At 37.4% G+C, this 21,940-nt stretch overlaps 1 protein-coding gene across 8 annotated transcripts in view; it reads left to right on the forward strand.

Moving 5' to 3' along the window:
- The first annotated feature begins 631 nt into the window (after positions 1-631).
- Positions 632-21,940, forward strand: part of RAB28 (RAB28, member RAS oncogene family) — a 96,758-nt gene continuing 75,449 nt past the window's right edge. For 5 of the 8 annotated variants that reach the window (XM_006931212.5, XM_006931211.4, XM_006931210.3 and 2 more), the window contains exons 1-3: positions 633-916; positions 5,542-5,638; positions 10,802-10,890. In XM_006931212.5, coding sequence (XP_006931274.1) covers positions 842-916; positions 5,542-5,638; positions 10,802-10,890 — 261 coding nt within the window. In that variant the 5' untranslated portion in view covers positions 633-841. Of the gene's footprint in view, positions 917-5,541; positions 5,639-10,801; positions 10,891-21,940 lie in introns of all 8 variants that reach the window. The other 3 variants (XM_019829743.3, XM_045056580.1, XM_003985516.6) reach the window with 3 other exon arrangements.

Below are 21,940 nucleotides of genomic sequence, written 5' to 3' on the forward strand. Positions count from 1 at the left end.
GCTGTTCCAGGGTACTTGCTAGATTAATGAAACATCGGATTCTGTTCGGTCGAGAAAATCCATGGTTCGAGAGGTCAGAATAAGCGCTAGAGCTCCGTTAAACGGCAAGCCATTATCGCTGTGTCCCCGAAGGCAGCGCGATCCCGAGCAAAGTCCGCGGCGTCCACGCTCCTCTGGGGTCTCCACCCCCGGCGCCCACACCACTTTCAGAGGCCCCGCCCCAGTGCGCTGCCCCTCGCAACCGGCTTCCCGGGCGCCTGGAGACAGGCCCCGCCCCACCGCCTTCCATGGCAACCGTGGCGCGCAGCCCAGGCGTCTACGCGCCCCCCTCCCCTCGGGCTAAACCATTTGCTTCAGGGACCTTCTCAGGAGGTGATGGAAACACGGGAATATGATACGACGTCTGAGAGCTCCTCAGCTTCCACTTTTCTACCTGGTTGGGACGCTATATTTTAGTTTTATGCTTCACAGCTGCCCCTGCGAGAGGAGCAACCATCTCTCCCTGCTCGGTTCGAATGCCTCCCCCATCCCAGGCCAGCGGATGGGTCGGCTCGCCAGGGAGGCTCGCGGTCGGCGCGGGTTGGCCCCGAGGAGGGGGAGCGCGACCGACGTAGCGCGTGGGGGGGCGGGGCCGCGCTCAGGGGGGAGGGGAGGTAGGCAAGATGGCGCTCGGCGACTGATTCTCCCCAGATACGTCCAGCGGCCGCTGAGACACCGGGGCGGGGGGTCCTGCCCTCACGGTCGCCCTTCCTCCTCTCCCCCACCCCCGGAGACCCCCCCTACCCTTCCTCCCTCTACCTCGGGGTGGGGGTGGGGGGGCGAGCCTGGTTCCCGGGACACCATGTCGGACTCTGAGGAGGAGAGCCAGGACCGGCAACTGAAAATCGTCGTGCTGGGGGACGGCACCTCCGGGAAGGTCAGTCCTCCAGCGGGCCCGCCGTCCCCGGCCTGCAGGAACCCCGGCACGGCCCCGGCACCCCCCTCCCCCCGAGCCTTCTCCCCGCCGCTCTGCGTCGCCTCATTACCCCAAGGGCGGGGGCCCACCTGGTCGTGTGGCCTGGGGCCAGACACGAAGTAGGCGCGGGGTGAAGGCTGACGGAGCTGTCCAGCTCCCATTAAATTAAAAAAAAAAAAAAAAAGAAAAAAAAAGAAAAGAAAAGAAAGAAAGAAAGAAAAAAGGAAAAAAAAAAGTCACTCCCCAGCTCTCTCTGCCTGGATCTCGAACTCCTACTTCTTCAAGAGTCGGGCCAGCATCGCCCTCCTGGGAAGCTTTCCAGCTTCTCGCCTCCGACGACTGGCAGGCATCTGCCAGGGCCTCTTACTTGTTCTTCCTTTAGTCCAGGTCGCACTTTGCCTCCGCGCCCCCCACCCCCGCCCCCCAGTCTCCGCGCCCCCGGCCGCTTTACGGTTTCGGACACCAGCACTGCGCTGGCGGCTGCCAGGAACTTGGCTCTGGAGTCAGAGTCCCTGGGTGCGCCTCGGGGCTCCATCGCTAACTGGTCGGGGCAGCGGAGGGCAAATTCTTAACCTGTTTGGGCTTCATCGGTCAGGTGGGTATGGAGAGGGGTCGCCTCAGAGGGTGCAGTGTGCAAATGCACATGAGATGTGAAAAGCCACGTAAAGCTTTCAGAACGCGGCGTGCACCCAATAAACGCCAGTTGCTGTTTGATGGCGTCATACCTCGTCGTCGCTGCTGCTCATGCAGCACCTGTCCGCACAAGCATTCATTCAACAAGTACCTGGGCGCTCCTAGTGAGGGCCGGGTGCCGAGGGGTACGGCCGCTCTCCTGCCAGAGGGGATCCTTGCTTAGGGTCTAGCCTTTGGGGACGGTTGGTTGAGCCCGAGTGCGTGAGAACATCCGACAGCCAGTCTCCTGGCTTGTTAGGCTGAGGCTTTTAACTCTGGGTCGTGGAGTTCCGCAAATGGTATAAAATCCTCTCTCGGTGCTTGCTCTTTGGGGAGGGTCCACGGGATCCCGAAGGGTCAGTGACTCTCCCCCAAATAAAGCCAAGAGCTGCTGCCCGCGGTGCCTTCACACCTGTCGCTTCTGTCAAAGGCGCCCACAGTTTCTGGAATCTTGCTGCAGCCTGTCTCCGCTCCTCCCCTCTCCCTGTTCCCAGCCAGAGTCTGCAGAAACGCAGGTGGTTATTGTCCACCAGTGTCCGGCTTCACCGATCCGTGCGACTGGTGTAGCTCGGACCCTGGCGTCTGTGGCGACGCCTGGTCGTTGCATCTTCCCTGGCAGTCGGCCCTGCAGAGCTGCCCCTGGCTTTGTGGGATTCGAGTTCCCTGGGGCACCTGGGAGAGGTGGCATCCACACGCAAAATGTGCAGCATTCCGTTGATTTCCTTCTGCCTTCCCGGGTGGAGATTTTGTTACTGATTTTTATTGCTGAGGAAAAGCGTCCTCGTACCCTCTAATGACCTTTGAAGGTTTTGGGGAAGCAACTTTTTGAATAGTTCGACTGTTTTAAATAAATCGGCATTGTTTCTAACACTCTTATTTAATAAAAAAAAAAATTCAAGTTGTGTATTTGTATGGTTTTATTCAATTTCCTTCTGAATACCTTCTAATCTTTCATCTCCTAAATCTTTTTACAGTCAGCTCATAACTGAATTTATTTCCTGTTTCAAGTTGTAATGACAGTCTATAGCCCCAATACACTTGTTTAAAGAGACAAAAATTGCCCTTTATCCTGCATTCTATCATAAGTCTTTAAACTTTTGCTCATTTTTTTTTCCCTCCTAGTATATATCAGTCTTCATACATGTGTGACTCAGTTGAAGTTTGTTCATCATGTTGTATTTGGGCTTTTTATTTAGCCTGCCATATGTTTTTTTTTTTTTTTTCTTATTGCTAATTTAATGTGAGTAATTGCAGTTTTTCATCTCTTTATAAAATTCCGTCTAGTGTAGGACAGGGCATAATTTCTCTCCCTTCCATACTGTTGAATTAGGACTATCATTCTGCTTGAGAGGGTAACAGTGGTAACTCTTTATGGTGTTCTGATTGAGCCTATCATCTCGACTAATCTATTTGAAAGCTGTAAAGGCATTTTCTGCCCGAGATTCTCAGACACAAACATCAGGAACTGAACGTTCTTTCTGTTGGTATACCAAGCTTTTTTCTCCTTCATACCCTGTCCAGCCCTCAAGTTACTGGCTGCTATCAACATCCCCATTCTGTTTCCTTTACTATCCTTTTATGAATTCGGCCTCCCTTTCATTCTTACTTGTGTCCTGATTCAACGCCTGACTGTTTTTTCTAGCATTATTTTTTCTTGTTAGTTTTAACTCCTGGCATTTAGATACACATGGACGGAGGCAGTGGAATATTGAGATAATCACTAACAGTTTCTCCAGGAGAAATATAAGCTCCTCCTCCTAATAACATGTGTTTCTATTTCTTTCTGTTTTGATTCATACTTTTGATTTTATTACACATTTCTTAAGATTTTTTTGAGGCAAAATGTTCTTTTTTGGTCCCTTTTTTTTTTTGGTATTAGTAAATGTAATATTGGTAAAAATTATAAGCAGAAGTTCACCCCAAAAAAACCAATATAAAGAATCAGATAAAAATGTTTCAGATGTGGTAGATGATTGTTTAAGAATGATATTTATATAATGACTTGTGAGAACTTATTTGAATATGAAAGAGGCAGAAAGTCCAGAGGATTGAGGAAGTGCCTACCACTGATTCAGCCGATTCTCTGTTTGCCCAGAGATGGTATAAGAACACGTGTTAATATTCTGTGTTCCCAGTGACCTATGCTTTTGACAGATTATACTTTATTCCAATAAAAATCCTAGCTTTACGTTTGCCTCAAAAGTGTGAGGGTAGGGCTTTCAGAATCTTGCAGTCCTGTTTCCAAGAAAAGAACCTTCGAATTTTTCTAAATACTCATCAATGTAAAAATACTGAACTTTGAAAACCCTAAATGAATGGGAAAAATTACCTTAAATGGCACGGTGCTAACGCTATATGTGCCTTGAATTTCTCTTTGTCTTATAAAAGTATATCAACCATCCCTGTGTTAAACACTTTGAAACATCTGTACTAAATAGTGGTATTTTTCTCTAAAACTATGAGCCTCTTAACAGATTTTGCACTCTAAGTTAAACAAGCTCGGTGGCATAAATAAAGCTAAATGAAAAACAAAAAGCTTTAAAAAGGAATGCTTACCTTTTTCATTCTAATCTCTTAGTTTTTATACTATTGTTCAGGGAAGCCAAATAAATTTTCATTTGGGTGTAGTGAGTTTATTTCTCAGTGCCTGGCAGAACCTCTTTCCTATGGTGCTCAATAAATATTTGACCAAATATCTTAGAAATTTATTGCAAGTTCTGAGTGTTTAAATAATAGAAGAATTGGAGTGAGGGTGTGCAAATTGTTATTTGTGTGAAAAACCTGGTTCTTGTGTCAAAAAGAATTTTAGGTCTTTTTGTTTGAAGGAATTGAAATGTGGCCAAGTTTTCTTTTGCATTACTGCACTTATGTCATAATTAATTATACTAAATTATCTTCGAAATTTTATTTTAGTTTTTGTTATTTTGGGAGTTGACATCTAATTTTAACTTTCAGAGTAAAAAAGGGTAATTTTCACTTAACTTTGGGAGTCTTGCTTAAAGAGCATAAAAGCTTCGTGAAGCTGCCTTTCTCCTTTTTGGTGAAGTGTCCAAATAAATAGTGCATTTAATGTTTAAGAAGCCTTTAAGTTATTGAGTTATTTCACTTGTTACCAGAGTGATGATTCTACTTTGATATGAAATGGTTGGTACTCTAGAGTTTTGAGTACAACTTTGAGTTTTTATTTAAAAAAAAAATGTAGATATATATATATATATATATATGTATATATATATATCTGTTCTGGTTATAATAATCTTGTGACTTTTAATCTTTATGGTTGTTGGATTGAAAATACTTTTTTTTGCCTATAATATTAGTCTCAAAAATGCTTTTTAATTTTAAAGATAAATATTATCACAGTCGTTCTATAGGATCATTTTCATTTAACATCTTTAATGTAGAGAAAATTAGACATTTAAAGACACTTTTTTGTGGGGAAAAAAGAAATTATATAAACAGTCTTTCCCCCTTTTTAATTAGTACTGCTTGTTATTGGCTGAGGGCACAAATACTCAGAATATTTAACCTCAGAAATGAAACTTAGAATTCTCTGAAATTTGTATTCAACTGATATCTATAGATATACATATCTTTAGTCGTGTTGTTTTAGTTTTCTTGTTGATATATCTCAAATTCTGATTTCCAGCAAGAAGGAGCTTGACTATCTGGGGATTTAAAGAGATCCAACCCATTAGCCTGTTGTCCCCACCGATAGTAGTTGCAAGTGAATTTACCTGGTGGAGTGTTAAGTCCCTCCTCCCCTCGCAACTGATTAGAACTGCTTAAAGTTGCTTGTTGGATTAATGGGAGTGTAAATACTAAGATTACTTAATAAGGTTTAGTAGTGATTTTATGTTTACATTTCTAAAACAAAGACATTAATTTTGGTTTTCTGTGCATCAATTTTTTAGACCTCCTTAGCTACGTGTTTTGCTCAAGAAACTTTTGGGAAACAGTACAAACAAACTATAGGACTGGATTTCTTTTTGAGAAGGATAACACTGCCAGGTAAGAGACTAAAAAATCTTAACATAGTAAATTGTATATATCTTACAATAAGAGACATAGGGAGACATGCAAAATAAATTTGGGGGTCGCTTCTGTGTGAAAAAATATATAATTAGCAAATCTATCTTCAGAGGTTAACTTCATCAGCATCTACCATGAAGACGAATTGTCTATGGGCGTGAGAGAAAAGTTTATATACTCCCCTACTCTCCTGCTATTTTTGACCACTCTACACATTTTTTTGAGGATACATAATAGTTGTTTATAAAATTCTAAAAAGTTAAAAAAATCAAATGCTGTACAATTATAAACAGATATTGTATAAACTAAATGTGAAAAGACTGGAAAGGATTATTTTTTTTAAATATTATTTTGATTAGCCTCTGCTTCAGTTTTTTGTTCGAGAGAAAGTTGGAACAGAAGTATAATGTAGCTATGGAACTTCTGTGCTCTAATATGTGAATGCTGTTTTATGCAAGGCAGCATGAAATTGCTGGCATTTAATAGACCACTAAAATTTAGGGTCCCTAGGCACTCATAAAAATACAGTTTGAGCATTCAAGATGTTTCAGTTCACCATGCAAAGAAACTATTTAGATGCCAGTTGCAGCACATTTTGTGGGAAATACAGGGAAATAATAACAAAAAGAGAGTGGTTTCTGTTTTAAGTTAGTTTCTGAACAATTGGGGCTTTAAAATGCTCTGTCCATTCATTTGTAATGGTTAAATTATATGTTTAAAGTATTTTATTAAAACCAGTTTATCTTGATTGACTTTCTGAACCAGTCCATCCCTCTCCTCTCTGAGGAAACACATTTGAGTAAAAACGGTTGCAAGTATAGCGTCAGATTCATATACTGGAGCATGAGTGATACAGTGGGCAGGGGTTTAAAAAATTCCAATATTATTGAAATATGTTAACCTCTCAAGCATCCCATCTATCAGACATCTCTCCGTGAAAGTTTTAGAGCAGCCAATGAAAACTCTTGGTAATTGAAGGTATTCTGCGTATCTCACTGGTAGAATGTTCTATTTTGTGACTGAATGCAGCTACCAATGAAGAATGCATTAAAAGATACAGTGTGACAAAAGATTTCCAACTTTCCATTCTAAGTTATTGTTCAGCAAGAGGCTTAATGAGAAACATATGCATATTTTGTTTCGATTGTATTCACTTTTAATCTATTCAAAACTGAAAATCTCATTTTATTATTCTCACTAGTGTGGATAGGTCAACGCTACATTCAGAATTTTTACAGCAGTCACTAGCAGAATACACGCTCAAATCATGTAATATACATGCTAGAAGCTTATTTTTTGCAACAGTGTTTTCAGGGATGCCAATTGTACAGAGAACTTTAATATGCATATAATTATTGACCGTTTTTGCTGCTAATCGGCAAAAGCATCAGCTTTCTGTACCATTAATATTAGTTTTTCTGACTTTTTTAGTTCAAAGGCTTAAATAAAGGAATAAGCACCACGCAGATATTAAGATATTTTAAGACTGGTTTTGGACATCTCATATATATATATATATATATATATATATATATATATATATAATGTGTATGTGATGATTTTGGATTTGTTGCACAGTGTGACCCATTTTAAAGTTTTGATGACTTTGTAAAAATACTTGGTATTTTTTGAAATCAACATTTATAGTATAATATTTTAGAGTTAGAGAGTACTTCTATTAAAAATGATGTTAGGAAATTGATAGTCCAATGTGTATTTTAATATTCCTGATTAAGTTTTTATTTTGATGGGTAGAGTTCCAGAAAAAAAAAAATTTTTTTAAGGCAGTTGATTTTATGCTGCTTAATAGACTCAAAATATGTTAGAAATTTCAGCAGGAAAAATTATTTTCGTATAACTTGATTTTATACAATTAATAGTATATTAACAAATGAGATAAGTAAATTACAAGGTTCATAGTATATCCTTTATAACTTCAACCTTAATTTCAACTGTGTCAAATGTAGAATGATTAATATTTGTATCGTTAGCTGAAACATTATAGACAGCATTATTGAATTTATAGAGTGTACTAGGCAAATCTAATGTTTGTTAAGTATTCTGGTAAGTCTTCTGTCCATTCAGATTGTTAGAAGTGTAATACCTCCTGTCCATCTATTGACATTCTCTTCATGCAAGTTTTCAAGGTCATTACTTTGTAAATATTCATCCATTTTAGTATATTTCATGTTCCGGTATGCTGTATAGTCTGGATGCAACCACTGTGCAGATTTTACTGCTTAAAATAGTGTATCTGTTAGTCAGAGATTCTGCTGATAGAGCTTCTTAAGAGCCTTAGTCAAAATACTTTCAGGAAGCTTGTGGGTACAGTCCAGTAAACAGCGTTCTACTGTGAAAAGGATTTCTAAGTCTTTAGTACAAGAAGTGGGCAGACTTGTGTTTTTAGTTCCATCTTGACTATGCAGCACTTTAAGTAAGGTTAACCAAGGCTCCAAGTGTACTTTCACAAGGTCACTGTTGAATCCTCTTGGTGGCTTTGATTCATACCAAAAGCAACTTACCTGTATTTTGTCACCTCATTTATTTTATTTTTTTCCCTGGTTACATGTCATTTCTTACTGAGGAGCAGGAATTTTGTAGCATTTTACATTCAAGATTAGATTGCTGACAATTTCCTTAATGTTGTTAGTTGGAAATTTATGTTAGATGGATTTTTGGTTTTTAAAAATTTTATAGTATTGATTACTTGAATACTCATACATAGGTTATTAGGTATGTCACTTTGAAAATATACTTGGAAGCTTTATATGTTTATGTTTGGGAAAACTAAAATGAATATTAACTTGAATTTCATCCGTATGTGAGTTTGTTTTCCAAATAGAGGACTCTCATTTATTTTTATTTTTATTTTTATTTGTTAATAAACTTAAAATTCAAATGTGGAGGTTAAAAATATGTTTCTAGATATATGAAATGAGTATGAAACTAGTATCATTTGTTGAAGCTATACTGATAGCAAAAGTGTTTTTTTTTCCCCCCCAGCTTTGGCTAGCATTGTGGGTTATCAGTAATGCCTAACTATTTTTATTTCTGAGGCACTAGAATATGTATATTAAGGAAATAAGAAATAGTAAAGAAATAAGCCAACAACAACCAACACTGTTTATTTGGAAAGGTATGGATTTAAAAAATACCTACAACACATGAATATAAATCAAAGCTTCTTGGATGGGAGACAATTGAATAAACAATGTAGAGTCTTGAAATGATGTCGTCAGAATTTGGAAACGTGTAATGAAACTCATGTTCCTAAAGTTGTAGTTAAGGTGTTCACAATAACTAATTCAGATAGGATCTCGCTATTAGAATTTAAAGAAAGAAAAGCTTTCTATTTCTTGATAAAAGTTAAGTGATAGGAGTTATTGACCTTGAAGAAAATGGGATTAAATGCCTTTTATTAAGTGTTGCCTAAAATCCTATAAGAAAGTTAATTTTGTTAAGCACTGTTGGTTTGAAGTAAATAAATGACTGTAAGAGTGTGCAAGTAAACTGGATAGAGTACTGCCTGTTTATCTAGGGGCTTCTGAAGCTGTCTGACATAGATCTAGTGACTTCTGGCCCTTTCTCACCTGCTTAATTTGAGACCACATCAGAGGAGAATGAGTTCAGCTTTGAATCTTGAAAAATTTAGATTTTTAAGTAAGTGGGTTTATCCCAGTTATTGGATACAGTCTTAGTTTGTGACATTTTGGTTTTCACATTCATAGAGCTTTAAGAACATTTTTGTCATTACTCTGTGAGCCTTGACGGTGTATGTGGGAATGATGACGAGTGATAAACTCCAGGAGCTCTCATTAATGCTCATGGAAGTTCCCCATGTAAATCCTTTGCCCATTGGCAGATGCAACAGACCCACCTCAAAATAATGGAAAGACTGTATTACAAACCCAACAAAACTTAGAGTCAAGGGTAAAACTTGGCTGGTTAATCCACTGTTATACTTGCTTTTCAGTGGAATGGTGAAACTGACATTCTCCAAGTTGAGTGTTTTGCATTAGTATAAAAATTCATGTCTTTATAATCTTTTTTATTGTTGCTTTTGAAGCAAGACCGTTTTTTGCTGTCTTTAAGTTTTTATTTTGAGTTTTCCTTATTTGCAAATCATTCAGAAACATACATTTGTAGTATGGGAGTTCATTTTGAAGGTGCTAATTGAGACTTTGTCTAACTTTGGAGAAAACTGTATGGTTTTCTTAGGAGAAACAGTTTGTAAATGTTAAAAGCATGTTGGACATGGTCTTTAACTTCTGGGGTTCTGCATTGATAAGAGAATAGCTTATCTCATAAATTTTTGGATCAGCCGAATATTTTGCAAAATAGAAAAAAGAAATTTAAAGATTGCTTTTTAGTATTTTAAAATGCTTTCATTATGCTTGTGTGGGGAAGATTTACACCATTTTATGAAGGCTTCAAAGCACATGTAATAGTTTGTTTCACCGGAAATTCTTTGAACAGTTATAAATGTATCATAATATTTAGTGAAATACTGGGTATCTATCCTGTCTGTTATGAAGATAGCTATCATATGTGTTTATATTTTATAGGTTAAATTTGAAAACATGTAGTTTTAAAAAAAAATGTGTTTACTATTGCATATAATAGGTGACATTCAAATTTTAAAGGTCCATTAATTTGAGTTGAAACTCTGGGTCCATTTTTGTATTCTATTATTAATCTATGAGTATTAGAAGCTATGGAGTTTAGATTACAGCAAAATTCATTGTGTGCTATAGGGTAGGTTAGTATATACGGCTCTATTTTTATTTTTTAAGTATATTTTTTTTTACCCCACATGTAAGTGCTTTATTGTTCTATTCTCCGTTTAAGAAAATTACTGTTTTTTTAAGTTTTAAGAGGTTTATGAAATTAAATCGTTCTTTTGTTTTGAAGGTGATTATAAATACAGCTCTATAGAAATGGGGTAAAAGTATAAACCTAAATTCCCCCACTATAATATCTTTTGGCAACGTTATTTCACAGTTCCAAATATCTGACCATAGGAACATGCAGAATAAAAGGCAAAATAGATTCATAGTTTATCATTATGACTTAGTGTTCTCTGAAACTGTATTCAGTTATTTTGTTACTTATCTTTTCTGCATTCTTATTTTTATATTCAAGGAAACTTGAATGTTACTCTTCAAGTTTGGGATATAGGAGGACAGACAATAGGAGGCAAGATGTTGGATAAATACATCTATGGAGCACAGGTATGACATTCTGTGATTATTCCAGTATTAAAATATCCTCTCCCAAGCACATATAGCTGGGTACACGCACGTGCACGCACACACAGACACACACACACACACACACACACACACACACACACACACACACTATAACTTGATTTTTATCTGATATGTGGAGAGACTGATTTTATCTTTGTGCTAATCCTTTCGTTTCATCGCCCCCAAATTATGTTTGGAATGATTTGGGTCAGGGAACTTGTGTGACTGTAATACCTTTTGTATGCTTACTTATATTGTTAGGTATTATGTCAGCAGTTAAATAAATGCATGATAAGTGATATATTTATTAGCTGATTTGGTTATGGTGACTGCTTTCAGAATATTCAAACTGAATGAAAAATATAGAAGGGAAAAATTTAATTTCATTTTAAGTTGTAAGGACAAAAAGCATATTTATATATTTTTGTGCTATAAAATGGTTTACTAAATATTTATAATTCTTCAGATTTAATACATATATGAATCTATTATATGAGCAAACTAAGTATGAAAAATTATATATATGAAGCACATACAATATCTTAACATAATATATGATATCTTTTCAGAAGAAAATCTATATAGAAGAAGAAAAATCACTCAAATAATTATATAACACATTTTTTTTTTGGCAACATGAGCTTATATGGACATAATTTATAAGTTGCTAAATTATTATACAAATAGAAAACGTGCATGGTAGTGATATACTTTAAAAAGTTAATTATTGACATGCTATTTAGTTTTGCTTTTTCTTCCACTCTAGTGTGTGTCTTTTACACCATCATGAAGCATCAGAGGGGGTAATAGCCATAACCCTTATTTGGTTCTCTATTGGAGTTTAATGTTTTAAGTGGGAGGATTTTACCTTGGTTATGTGGAACTATGTTTATAGGAAGTGACAAAGACAGGAGACAAAGTCAGACTGTTAAGCACTGTTCTGTACGCTGATGCTTGGCATGTGCCATTGCCTTAATTTTGGATGGAAAATAGATTCTGAATTATTTTCTAAAATATTCAGAGAAAAGTACATGAAGCTCATATGGTTCTGAATCATTTGTGAAGGCCCTAGAGTATTGGTTTTTGCACTGTTAATATATAGATTTGGATCTTAGAACTATTTTTTCTATGCGTTTTCTTCTGCATTGTTCTTTGTCTCCTGAAACTCTTGTTGCTTATTTAGCATTTTTCACTTGTAACGTATGACTTAATATTTTATGCGTATTCATTTTTCTTTTAAAAGATAAGTCTCAAGGTTTTTGTGTCTGGCTTTTTGTTGTTTAATTTTTTCTGTTTTAAACTGATTATATTTAACATAGGTATTAAGCTAAAGAAAAATTTCTGGACAGAGATGTGTGGGAAGCCATAGTTGTTTTTTTACTCCCCTGTTTGGTAAAATTGGTTTCGAAAATAGTAGTCTCTTTCCCCTTTGTCCATTAAAGTATACCTTCAAGGGTGCATATTGGACTTAAAAAAAAATAAATATTAGATGTGTCAAGCTTCTCACAATATTTGACTCTGAATGTCAAATAAAGTAACTTTTTATTATTTAGATTTATCTAGAGAACAGGAAATTTTATGACTCTCAGGGCAAATAATAATATGAAATTCAATTAATGAATTTTTTTTGACTTAAAAATTGAGAGAATATAGTGTTCATGATTTGGATTCTCTTAAATTTACCTTCAGATCATTGAAAATTTATTATTTGATTTATGTAAATTAATTCGGTTTATTAATATAAAATTATATATAAAACTAATGATGTGAAATTGACAGGATATAAAGTTAACCATTTTAAAAGTATGTAATCAGTGGCATTTAGTGCATTCACAATGTTTGTGGCCATTCTTTTAAATCATTTTTTTTTACAGTGCATATTTTATGCTATTATGTAACTGCTTAAAAATCAGATATTATTGGTTAAATTTGTAGAAATTAAAAATTTTTCATCTTTTCTGAGAGGACCTGACTTCAGTAGGATGTCTTCATTCTCTTCTTGTACCTCATATCTTCTGAGAAAGAGCTTGTTATATTTATATTCCTTCTTAGAACTTGTCAAATAAGATTTCTGTTTTGAAGGTACATGGGAGGTTTTTTCCTTTGGATGGTGCCTTATATTACTTATATTTTACAATTTCTGTGAATGTTATAAGCGTATGTCTTGTCTCATTAAACAACAATGTAGTACAGTATTTCTGAGAAGTTCATGAACATTTCCATGAAATTGTGCCAGGAAATGGGGAATTCTGAGGTGATAAAATGAATTATCATAAATTAATGATAACATAGTAAATTTTCCCTGCTTTCCAGAGATTCTAAACTAAATTATGCGTAATACATAAACAACATTTACTAGTAGTTTCTTTTGTAAAATATATGTAAATTAAAAAAATTTTTTTAAATGTTTATTTATTTTTGACAGAGAGAGAGAGAGAGAGACAGAGCATGAGTGGGGGAGGGACAGAGAGAGAGGGAGACACAGAATCCGAAGCAGGCCCCAGGCTCTGAGCTGTCAGCACAGAGCCCGACACGGGGTTCGAACTCACAGACCGCAAGATCGTGACCTGAGCCGAAGTTGAATGCTCAACCGACTGGGCCACCTAGGTGCCCCAATATATGTAAATATTTTATCTAGGCCAGAGAAGCTCAGACTACAGTTCACTACCATAAATTGGAGGAATGTTACTTTTTAAAAATACTGCTTTCAGAAGCATTCTAAATAGTATTTTAATATACTCAATCACTTTATATTGTGTAGTCATATAATTATTCTTCAGAGTGGATCTGTACTTTTTCCAGAGTTCTTGTAGATGCTTATGTTGGTTATGAATACTTTGTATTTTGGTATACATGCTACAGGATAGAAATCTTTCAGACATGATGTTTTGACTGGCTGTTTTGAGGAAGGACATCAGTTTACTGTGTATTTAGGATTTTCTTTTAGGTTCTCTAACTTCTGTATGGTGTATGGAAAGCCTCATCTTATACATACCTGGGCTATTAAGCTAATTAATCTATTTTTCTTTTTTTTTTTAATTTTTTTAATGTTTATTTATTTATTTATTTATTTAACATTTATTTATTTTTGAGACAGAGAGAGACAGAGCATGAACAGGGGAGGGGCAGAGAGAGAGGGAGACACAGAATCTGAAACGGGCTCCAGGCTCTGAGCTGTCAGCACAGAGCCCGACGCGGGGCTCGAACTCATGGACCGTGAGATCATGACCTGAGCTGAAGTCAGATGCTTAACCGACTGAGCCACCCAGGTGCCCCAATGTTTATTTATTTTTTGAGAGAGAGAGAGAGAGAGAGACAGACAGACAGACACCGAGTATGAGCGGGGGAGGGGCAGACAGAGAGGGAGACACCGAATCCGATAAGCTCCAGGCTCTGAGCTGTCAGCACAGAGCCGACTCGGGGCTCGAACTCACTAACCGTGACCTGAGCTGAAGTTGGATGCTCAACCGACTAAGCTGCCCAGGCGCCCCTTGAATCGATTTTTCTGAAAACATTTCTTAACATCAGAAAGAGGTTTACTTGTAGGCTGGGAATGAACTTAGATTCAAATGGAACTGATTATTTCACCCCGTTCACATTTTTCCCCTAGCAGCATTAAACTTCAGCAATCGTCTGTTGAACAGTGTTGGTTGAAACAAAATTGGATTGACACCCAAGAAAGAATTAATGAGGTATTTTGACAAGAACTAGTTCTAAGAATTGAAGTATTTCCCAGTTAAATTCCCAGATTTTAAATTAACTTGAAATTTTCTAGGAGTCTTCAGAAAGATGTTATAGGCTATTTTTCGTAGTGGTTACGAGCAAACACACAGTACATAGTGTTTAGTGCCCTGTAACCTGTGGCTAACAGAGGCTAATAACAAACCTCAGAGAAGGACTGGGTGTTTCATTTTGGTAGCTCTTTCCGTCCTGGAATCTAAGTGGTTTGCAAACACTGCCCTACTGAGCATAAACTCAATGAAGTGTAGTCACTTGTAAGGCAGAACATAACTACTATTGTGTGCCAGTGCCCCCCACAGATGAGCTTGCCTGTTAACCAGCTACAAAAGGATTGGGTTGCCTGGATGGCAGCTGGGGAGAGAGCGCATCTCAAAGCTGGACTCTCTGAGACCCTCTGCTGTCTTTTACTATGCATTTTTAGTTGGCTATTTGCCAGCTTAGAACTGATTATACACCTTTCTTGGATTAGTGTTCCTTCTTACACAGCAAAGTATGTGTTGTTAGGACTGTGGTATAATCTGTATGATCTAATCCATTTCTGCGTATAAAAGGCTACTGTAGATTATTTGTCATACAAATCAGGGAGAAAAAAATACCTGCTTTGTGGGATTTGGGACCCTTTCACTTTTGGGAAGGTTAAATGGTGTACTACTCTGTGGGTTGAATTTTAGAACTAAATCTATGGAGTCACCTACAGGACTTAAATGTTGCCACCAGTTCTCACGTTTCCTTGAAGACTTCAGTGTTCCTTGGAGAATGGTTTCTGCCTGGTTAATGACTCGTCGTGTTCATCAGATATGATGATCAGTAGAGAGATGAAAACAGAGTGCTGTGTGAAGAGACTTTATGTAATATTTACCAAAAGTGTTGAGGTTTATGAAGAGAAGGGTGATAGTAGAGAAGGGGAATTGTAGGTGGAAAAAGTGAAGTGAAGGCATAGAAAATATAGGGAATTTTTGTTGAAGAATTTGAAACTATAGAAGAATGTATTAAACTTGAAATCTGATTTCCAAAAGCCCTATCAAAAAGATTTGGGACGAAGAGGAGCAGTTGGAGGGTAAGGTGGGAAGAGCGAGCATGGGGCAGTGTGGGGAAAAGATGGAAGAAGATGAATGGATAGGAGGGTGATAAAAGCCCATCAGGGACAGCAGACGTGATGATGGATTTCAATGGCCACCGGCTTGCCAAGAAAATGGCTTCCAGCAGTTCCTGGTAGATTCTTCATGATTCTTCATCCCTGTTGCCAAGATGTGTTGCATTTCTGAGGGAGTTACACCTTCTTGTGGCTGAGAGGATTCTGATAGTTTTCTGGAAGCAGTCAGAAGAGGTCTGGATTGATGGATGTGGGGAGATACGTAGGCATTGGGGGTGCTTGTGTTCTAGGCTCCTGAAGAGGTGAGTACTTAGAGGTCTGGCTCTGGGGTAGACTACAAAGGAATTAAACTGGAAATCAGTAATTGAAAGATAGCTGGAAAAACTCAAAATCTATGATGATTTAAAAACATGTTTTTCAATAACACAAGTCTCCAGAGAAGTTTTAAAATATCTTAAATTAATAAAAATTGTGGGAGATAGCAAAAACAATGCTTAGAGGAAAATGAATAGCAGTGAATATATATGTTAGAAGAGAAGAATCATCAGTAATCTAAGCTTCTACTTTGAGAAACAGAAAGAAAAGCAATTTAAGCTTAATGAAAGCAGAACCAAAAAATAATAAAAACTAGAGGAGAGCTCAGTGAAATTTAAAAAAAAGAAAATAATGGAGAAAATCAATAAAACCAAAAGCTGGGAAACCTCTAGCCAGGTTAACCAAAAAAAAAAAAAAAAAAAAAAAAAAAAAAAGAGAGAGAGAGAGAGAGAGGAAACGCAAATTAATGAGGGACCATCGCTACTAATCCCATAGGCATTAAAAGAATAATAAGGGAGTAACATAAATAACCCTATGGCCAAAAATTTGCTCATGTAGATGAAATAGACCAGTCATTTGAAAGACACAAACTACCAACATTCATACAAGCAGCCTGACTCCCAGGCTTGGTATGATTTCCGGTCTTATAAATTTGTTAATGTATGTTCTGTGGCCCAGAATGTCATCTGTCTTTGTGATATTTCATGTGAGTTAATTGATTTTCTCCTTGCTTAATGTAAAAGTCAATGAAAAAGGGGCATTGAGGTCTCCAACAATGCTAGTGGATCTGCAGATTTACAGTTCTATCAGTTTGCCATTACATATTTTGATAGTCTGTTGTTAGGTGGGTATACATAAAGGGTTGTTATGTCTTCTTGGAGAATTAACTCCTTTATCATTGTGCCAATTTCTGTACCTAATACCTTTCCTTATTCTGAAGTCTGCTTTGTCTGAAATGAATACGAGTACGCCAGTTTTGTTTTCATTAGTGTTAGCATGGTATTTCTCTATTCCTTTACTTTTAATTTGTGTCTTTATATATAAAGAGAATTTCCTGTAGTCATCATATAGTTGAATCTTGGTTTTTCATCTATTCTGATGATCTGTCCTTTAATTGATATATTTGGATCATTCACATTTAAAGTGATAATTGATGCATTTTGGTTCATTTTTATCATATTTGTTTTTTATTTATGTTTGCCTTTTTCCTTTTCTCTTTCTCTTACTGTTTTATTTGAGCATTTTAGCTTCTCTCTTAGCCTATTAGTTATACTTGAACAATTTTTTTTAACAATTGCTCTAGCATTTCCAGTATACATTTTTAACTAGTTTAAGTCCACCTTCATCTGACACTGTATTGTTTTGCATGTAGTTCAGATACTTCATGAACACATATTCTCCATTCATCCCTCTTGTCCCTGTGACATTGCTGTCATTCATTTCACTCACCCATATGTTATAATCACTCAGTACATCGTTAGTATTGTTACTTTAAACTGTTGTATTTTAGATTAGTTAAAAATAAGAAAATAAATGCTTTTGTTTTGTCTTTACTTATTCCTTTTCTGAAATTCTCCTTTTCTTAATGTAGAAATGAGTTTCTGACCCATATCATATCATTTCTTTCTCCCTCAAGGGCCTCTTTTTTTTTGTTTAAAAAAATTTTTTTTTAATGTTTATTTATTTTTGAGAGATAGAGACAGAGCATGAGCAGGGAAGGGGCAGAGAGAGAGGGAGACACAGAATCTGAAGCAGGCTCCAGGCTCCGAGCTGTCAGTACACAGCCCGACGCAGGGCTTGAACTCATGAACCATGAGATCATGACCTGAGCCCAAGTCAGATGCTCAACCGACTGAGCCACCCAGGCACCCCCTCAGGGGCCTTTTTTAACATTTTCTTTGGGGCAGTCCTGTTAGCTCTGACTTCTCTCAGGTTTTGTTTATCTGAGAAAGTCTATTTCTCCCCCACTTATAAAGGATAATTTTACATATAGAATTCTAGATTGGTCTTTTCCTTTCTTTCAACACTTTAAATATTTCACTCCATTCTTTTCTTATATGGTTTCTGATAAGAAATTCACTGTAGTTCTTATCCTTGTTCCTCAGTAGATAACATATTCCCTCTCACCACCCCTTCCCAACCCCTAGACTTCTTTCAAGATTTTCTCTTTGTGTTTTGTTTTACACAGTTTGGATGTATGCTGTGCCTACATGTAGATTTTTTGGGTATTTATCCTACTTGGTGTTTTCTGAGATTTCTACATCAATGGTGTGGTGTCTTTAATTGATTTTGGCAATTTCTTGGCCATTATTACTTCAAATATTTCTTAAGCTCTGTTCTCTTTTCTCTTCTGGTGTTCCAGTTATATGTATGATATACAAATCAGAATTGTCACATCGTTTTTTAATGTTCTGTTTTATTCATTCTTTTTTCTCTTTGCATTTCAGTTTTGGAAATATCTATTATAATGCTTATCTTCAGGCTCATGGATTCTTTCCTAGGCTGTGTCTAGTCTACTGATGAGACCCATCAGTGGCATTCTTCATTTCTGTTACAGTGTTTTTGATAGCTAGCATTTTCTTTTTGTTATCCTTTAGTGTTTCCATCTCTTTGTGTACCTTATCTACCTGTTCTTGCGTGTTGTCTACCTTTTGTACTAGAACCTTTAAAATATTTATCATTGTTATTTTAAAGTCATCATCTGATCATTCCAAAATCTGTATCATATTTGAGTCTTACTCATATTCTAAGGCTTACTTTTTCTCTTCAAAGTGCCTTTTAATGTGCCTTCTAATTTTCTGTTGAAGGCTAGATAAGAACTCAGGTAAATAGGCCTTTAGTGTGGAGCTTTATGTTAATTGGCCAGGAGTTGGTCTGCGTTTAATGTTTGCTGAGGCTCTAGGTTCCAGAGACGTCAAATTCCTCTAGTGTCCTTGTTTTTTTTCTCCCCTGTCTTTTTAGACATCTCAAAGCACTCTTCCTCAGTTGAAGTTTATGTTTTGCAGCTCTTTCAAATAGTGTACTACTATTATGCTGGAGCCCAGTTGGTGTCGTGGTGAAGTGTAGGGAGGGGGAGGGAATTCTCTCATTCTGTGCTCTTATGACTAAGTCATAGCCTTATGGTGGGCCTGTGTCCCTGGGCTGTGACCTTCACAGGTATTTATTAGCTCTTCCCACTTAGGTGACACAGGATGGCTAGAAGGAGCTAGAGATGGGAACTTGTCCTACCCCCATGTGATATAAGACACTCATTAAGCTTTATTCCTGGACAGTATGCCTTTTTTATGGCTAATACTCTGGGCATATTTACAGTGGTAATTTCTCCCTCCCCATGTCAGAGCCATGTGGGGATCTTTCTTGATTCTACCGAGAGGATGTGGTAGGGTTTCTGGAGGTAAAATCCATGAAAGTGTGGGGGTACCCCCACAGACTGTGTCGCCTGGTAGTTGTTCATTCTCACAGTGGAACAAAGGCAGCCTCCACCAGTTTATCAAAATTACCATTTAAGTGTTCCCACCGTTTCCTGGCTATGGTGGCTTCTGCGCCAGGTTAGCATATTTGGGCTGTGACTCTTTGGATTCACCTGCTCCCCAGATTTCAGGGTGGCGATTTACCCTGCAAACTCAGCTCTCTGTTTTGTCCAGAAGAGTCATTGATTTTGTTTGTTTGTTAGATTTTTTCTTACTGTAAAGACAGACATGATGACTTCTTGGGTCTTTACGTGTCAGAATTGAAGCTGACAGTTCTAGAACTTTTTTGTGTTTTGATGTCTTTTTGGTTTTCCCATTTCCCTTTTTGGATTTTGACCACATTGGTATAGGTTAGAACTGATGGAAAAATTGCCATATTAGGAGCAAAGATGGAATCATAGTTTTTACATCAAGTGGTATTGAGAATGGGGTATATGACGTTTGGTTTGTGGATAGCTAGATTAATGAAAGGCATTTAACCTTTTGCCTTTCTCATGACTTCTGGAAGATTCATACTTATTGATCTCTGAAAAATACTGACGCACACTGGTTTAGCCCTGGAATTGGCCAGCTTTTCCTTAGAGAGCCAGACAGGAAATATTTTAGGTGTCACAGGCCGTACTGGCTCTGTTGCAGCCACTCAATTCTCTAGTTGTAGTACAGAAGCAGCCCTTGATAATACTTAACCAGGTAAGTATGACTATATTTCAATAAAAGCTTATTCACAAATATGGGCTTTGAACTGAGTTTGACTTGGGGACCATAGTTCACTGACTTCTGGTATATAATAGATACCTATTCTAAGCTTAGTGTTTAGTTTTTATTCTAAGCTCTGGTCTAGTACTGATCATTAAGGGATTGTGGCCATGTTTTATTTGCATCATATGCACGTACTGGCCCGTGTTGAGATGAAGATTTTCACATATTGATTTCGAAGGGTTCCAAACATCTTAAGGTTTAAGAGTCATCGTGGGTCAGCAGCTCAATCTATGAGTTATAAAAACTATCACAGAGTTGCCTTGAAAATGTGATTCTTACACAGAATAATAAAAATTCCCAGTAGTTGTGTAGTATGTTAGTTTTTAAATAAATCTTTTTGTTACTTCCCATAATCGCTTAGACATGGCAGCTGTCATGAAGGTAGATTACAGAAGCATTGCTCAAGATCAGTGGATGGTAGGGCCAGGCCAAGACTGCAGTCCAGCGGCGATCTGACTTTCAGGGCAGAGCTCCTTCAACACAATATGTGGTATCATTCGAGTCAACTGAAGGTGGAGTCAGTCGTTTGAAGATTAGCTTCCTTTCTTCCTCTCTTCCTCTCTATACGTGCTGCCAAAATGAGTACTGAAGATTAGTTTTCTTCAGAGGCCAGTTCTGGGGCGTTATTCTTAATAAGAAAAGTGGGCTTGTGCTGATTATTTCAAATAATTCTATTGCTCGGCATTATTTCAAAGCATTTAGGAAGACAGAAAGAAGTGTCTAAGCTACCAAAATGAATCAGACAAGTGATTTTGCATAAAAATTATAGAATATTTAAACTGGAAGGGATGTTAGAGACCATTTACTTTCAGTGATCTAATTTTAGAGGCAAACAACCTGAGACCCAGAGGAGCTAAGTGACTTAGGGGCCAGTGTAATTTAATAAAAGAACATGGTCCTAGAAGGTTATAATAGTAGTATGCTATTCTCTGGCTTGAGAAAGGCAGTTGTTAAATTTTCAGGAATTTTTGTGAGCCAGTCGTCAAATACATTCATGATTAAAAATACATAAACTCATCAATTGCATTAAAAACGAAGATATATGCTCAAAATTCATCACTTACTAATCATTTTACCAGATATTTTCTTAAGTATGTTCTTGAAATTATTGATGTCTAATGTACCTGTATGGTTCAGATGCAATCTGGCGATGTCCTACCCAGCTTTGTTGAGTGAAGTGACATTGATAGCTTGAAAATGGCCACAGGGGAGTATTTATACCACAGAAATAGGCAAATGAGACAAATAACACTCTACCCTTTCCGACCCCCACCACGGCGCTAGCCAGTTTATTAACATTTACCAGCATATCACTGGTCATTACTTTTGTGTTCTATACTTGTCTGTTTATGTGCCTGGCTGCAAGACTGAGTTTCTTGAGGTTTGGAATTTATATCCTTAGGACCCAGCACAATGCTTGGCATATAGTTGGCAGACAAATGCTTATAGAATGCATGAGTAGACTTTATATTCACACAGCCCTTGATTCAGATCTGGCTTCCTCACCTACCCTAGTGGTAGTGGTATGTGACCTAAGTATGGTTGACCTTCGTTATTGTAGCCTCTCCTTATTAGTAAAATGAGAATAAGAGTTAGCAGCATTAGATGATTATTGTAAGGACTGATGAAAAGATCTAAATATACGTCTAGA

This window comes from Felis catus, chromosome B1 (genome assembly GCF_018350175.1).
Source record: "Felis catus isolate Fca126 chromosome B1, F.catus_Fca126_mat1.0, whole genome shotgun sequence".
In the NCBI taxonomy this organism is placed as follows: Eukaryota; Metazoa; Chordata; class Mammalia; order Carnivora; family Felidae; genus Felis; species Felis catus.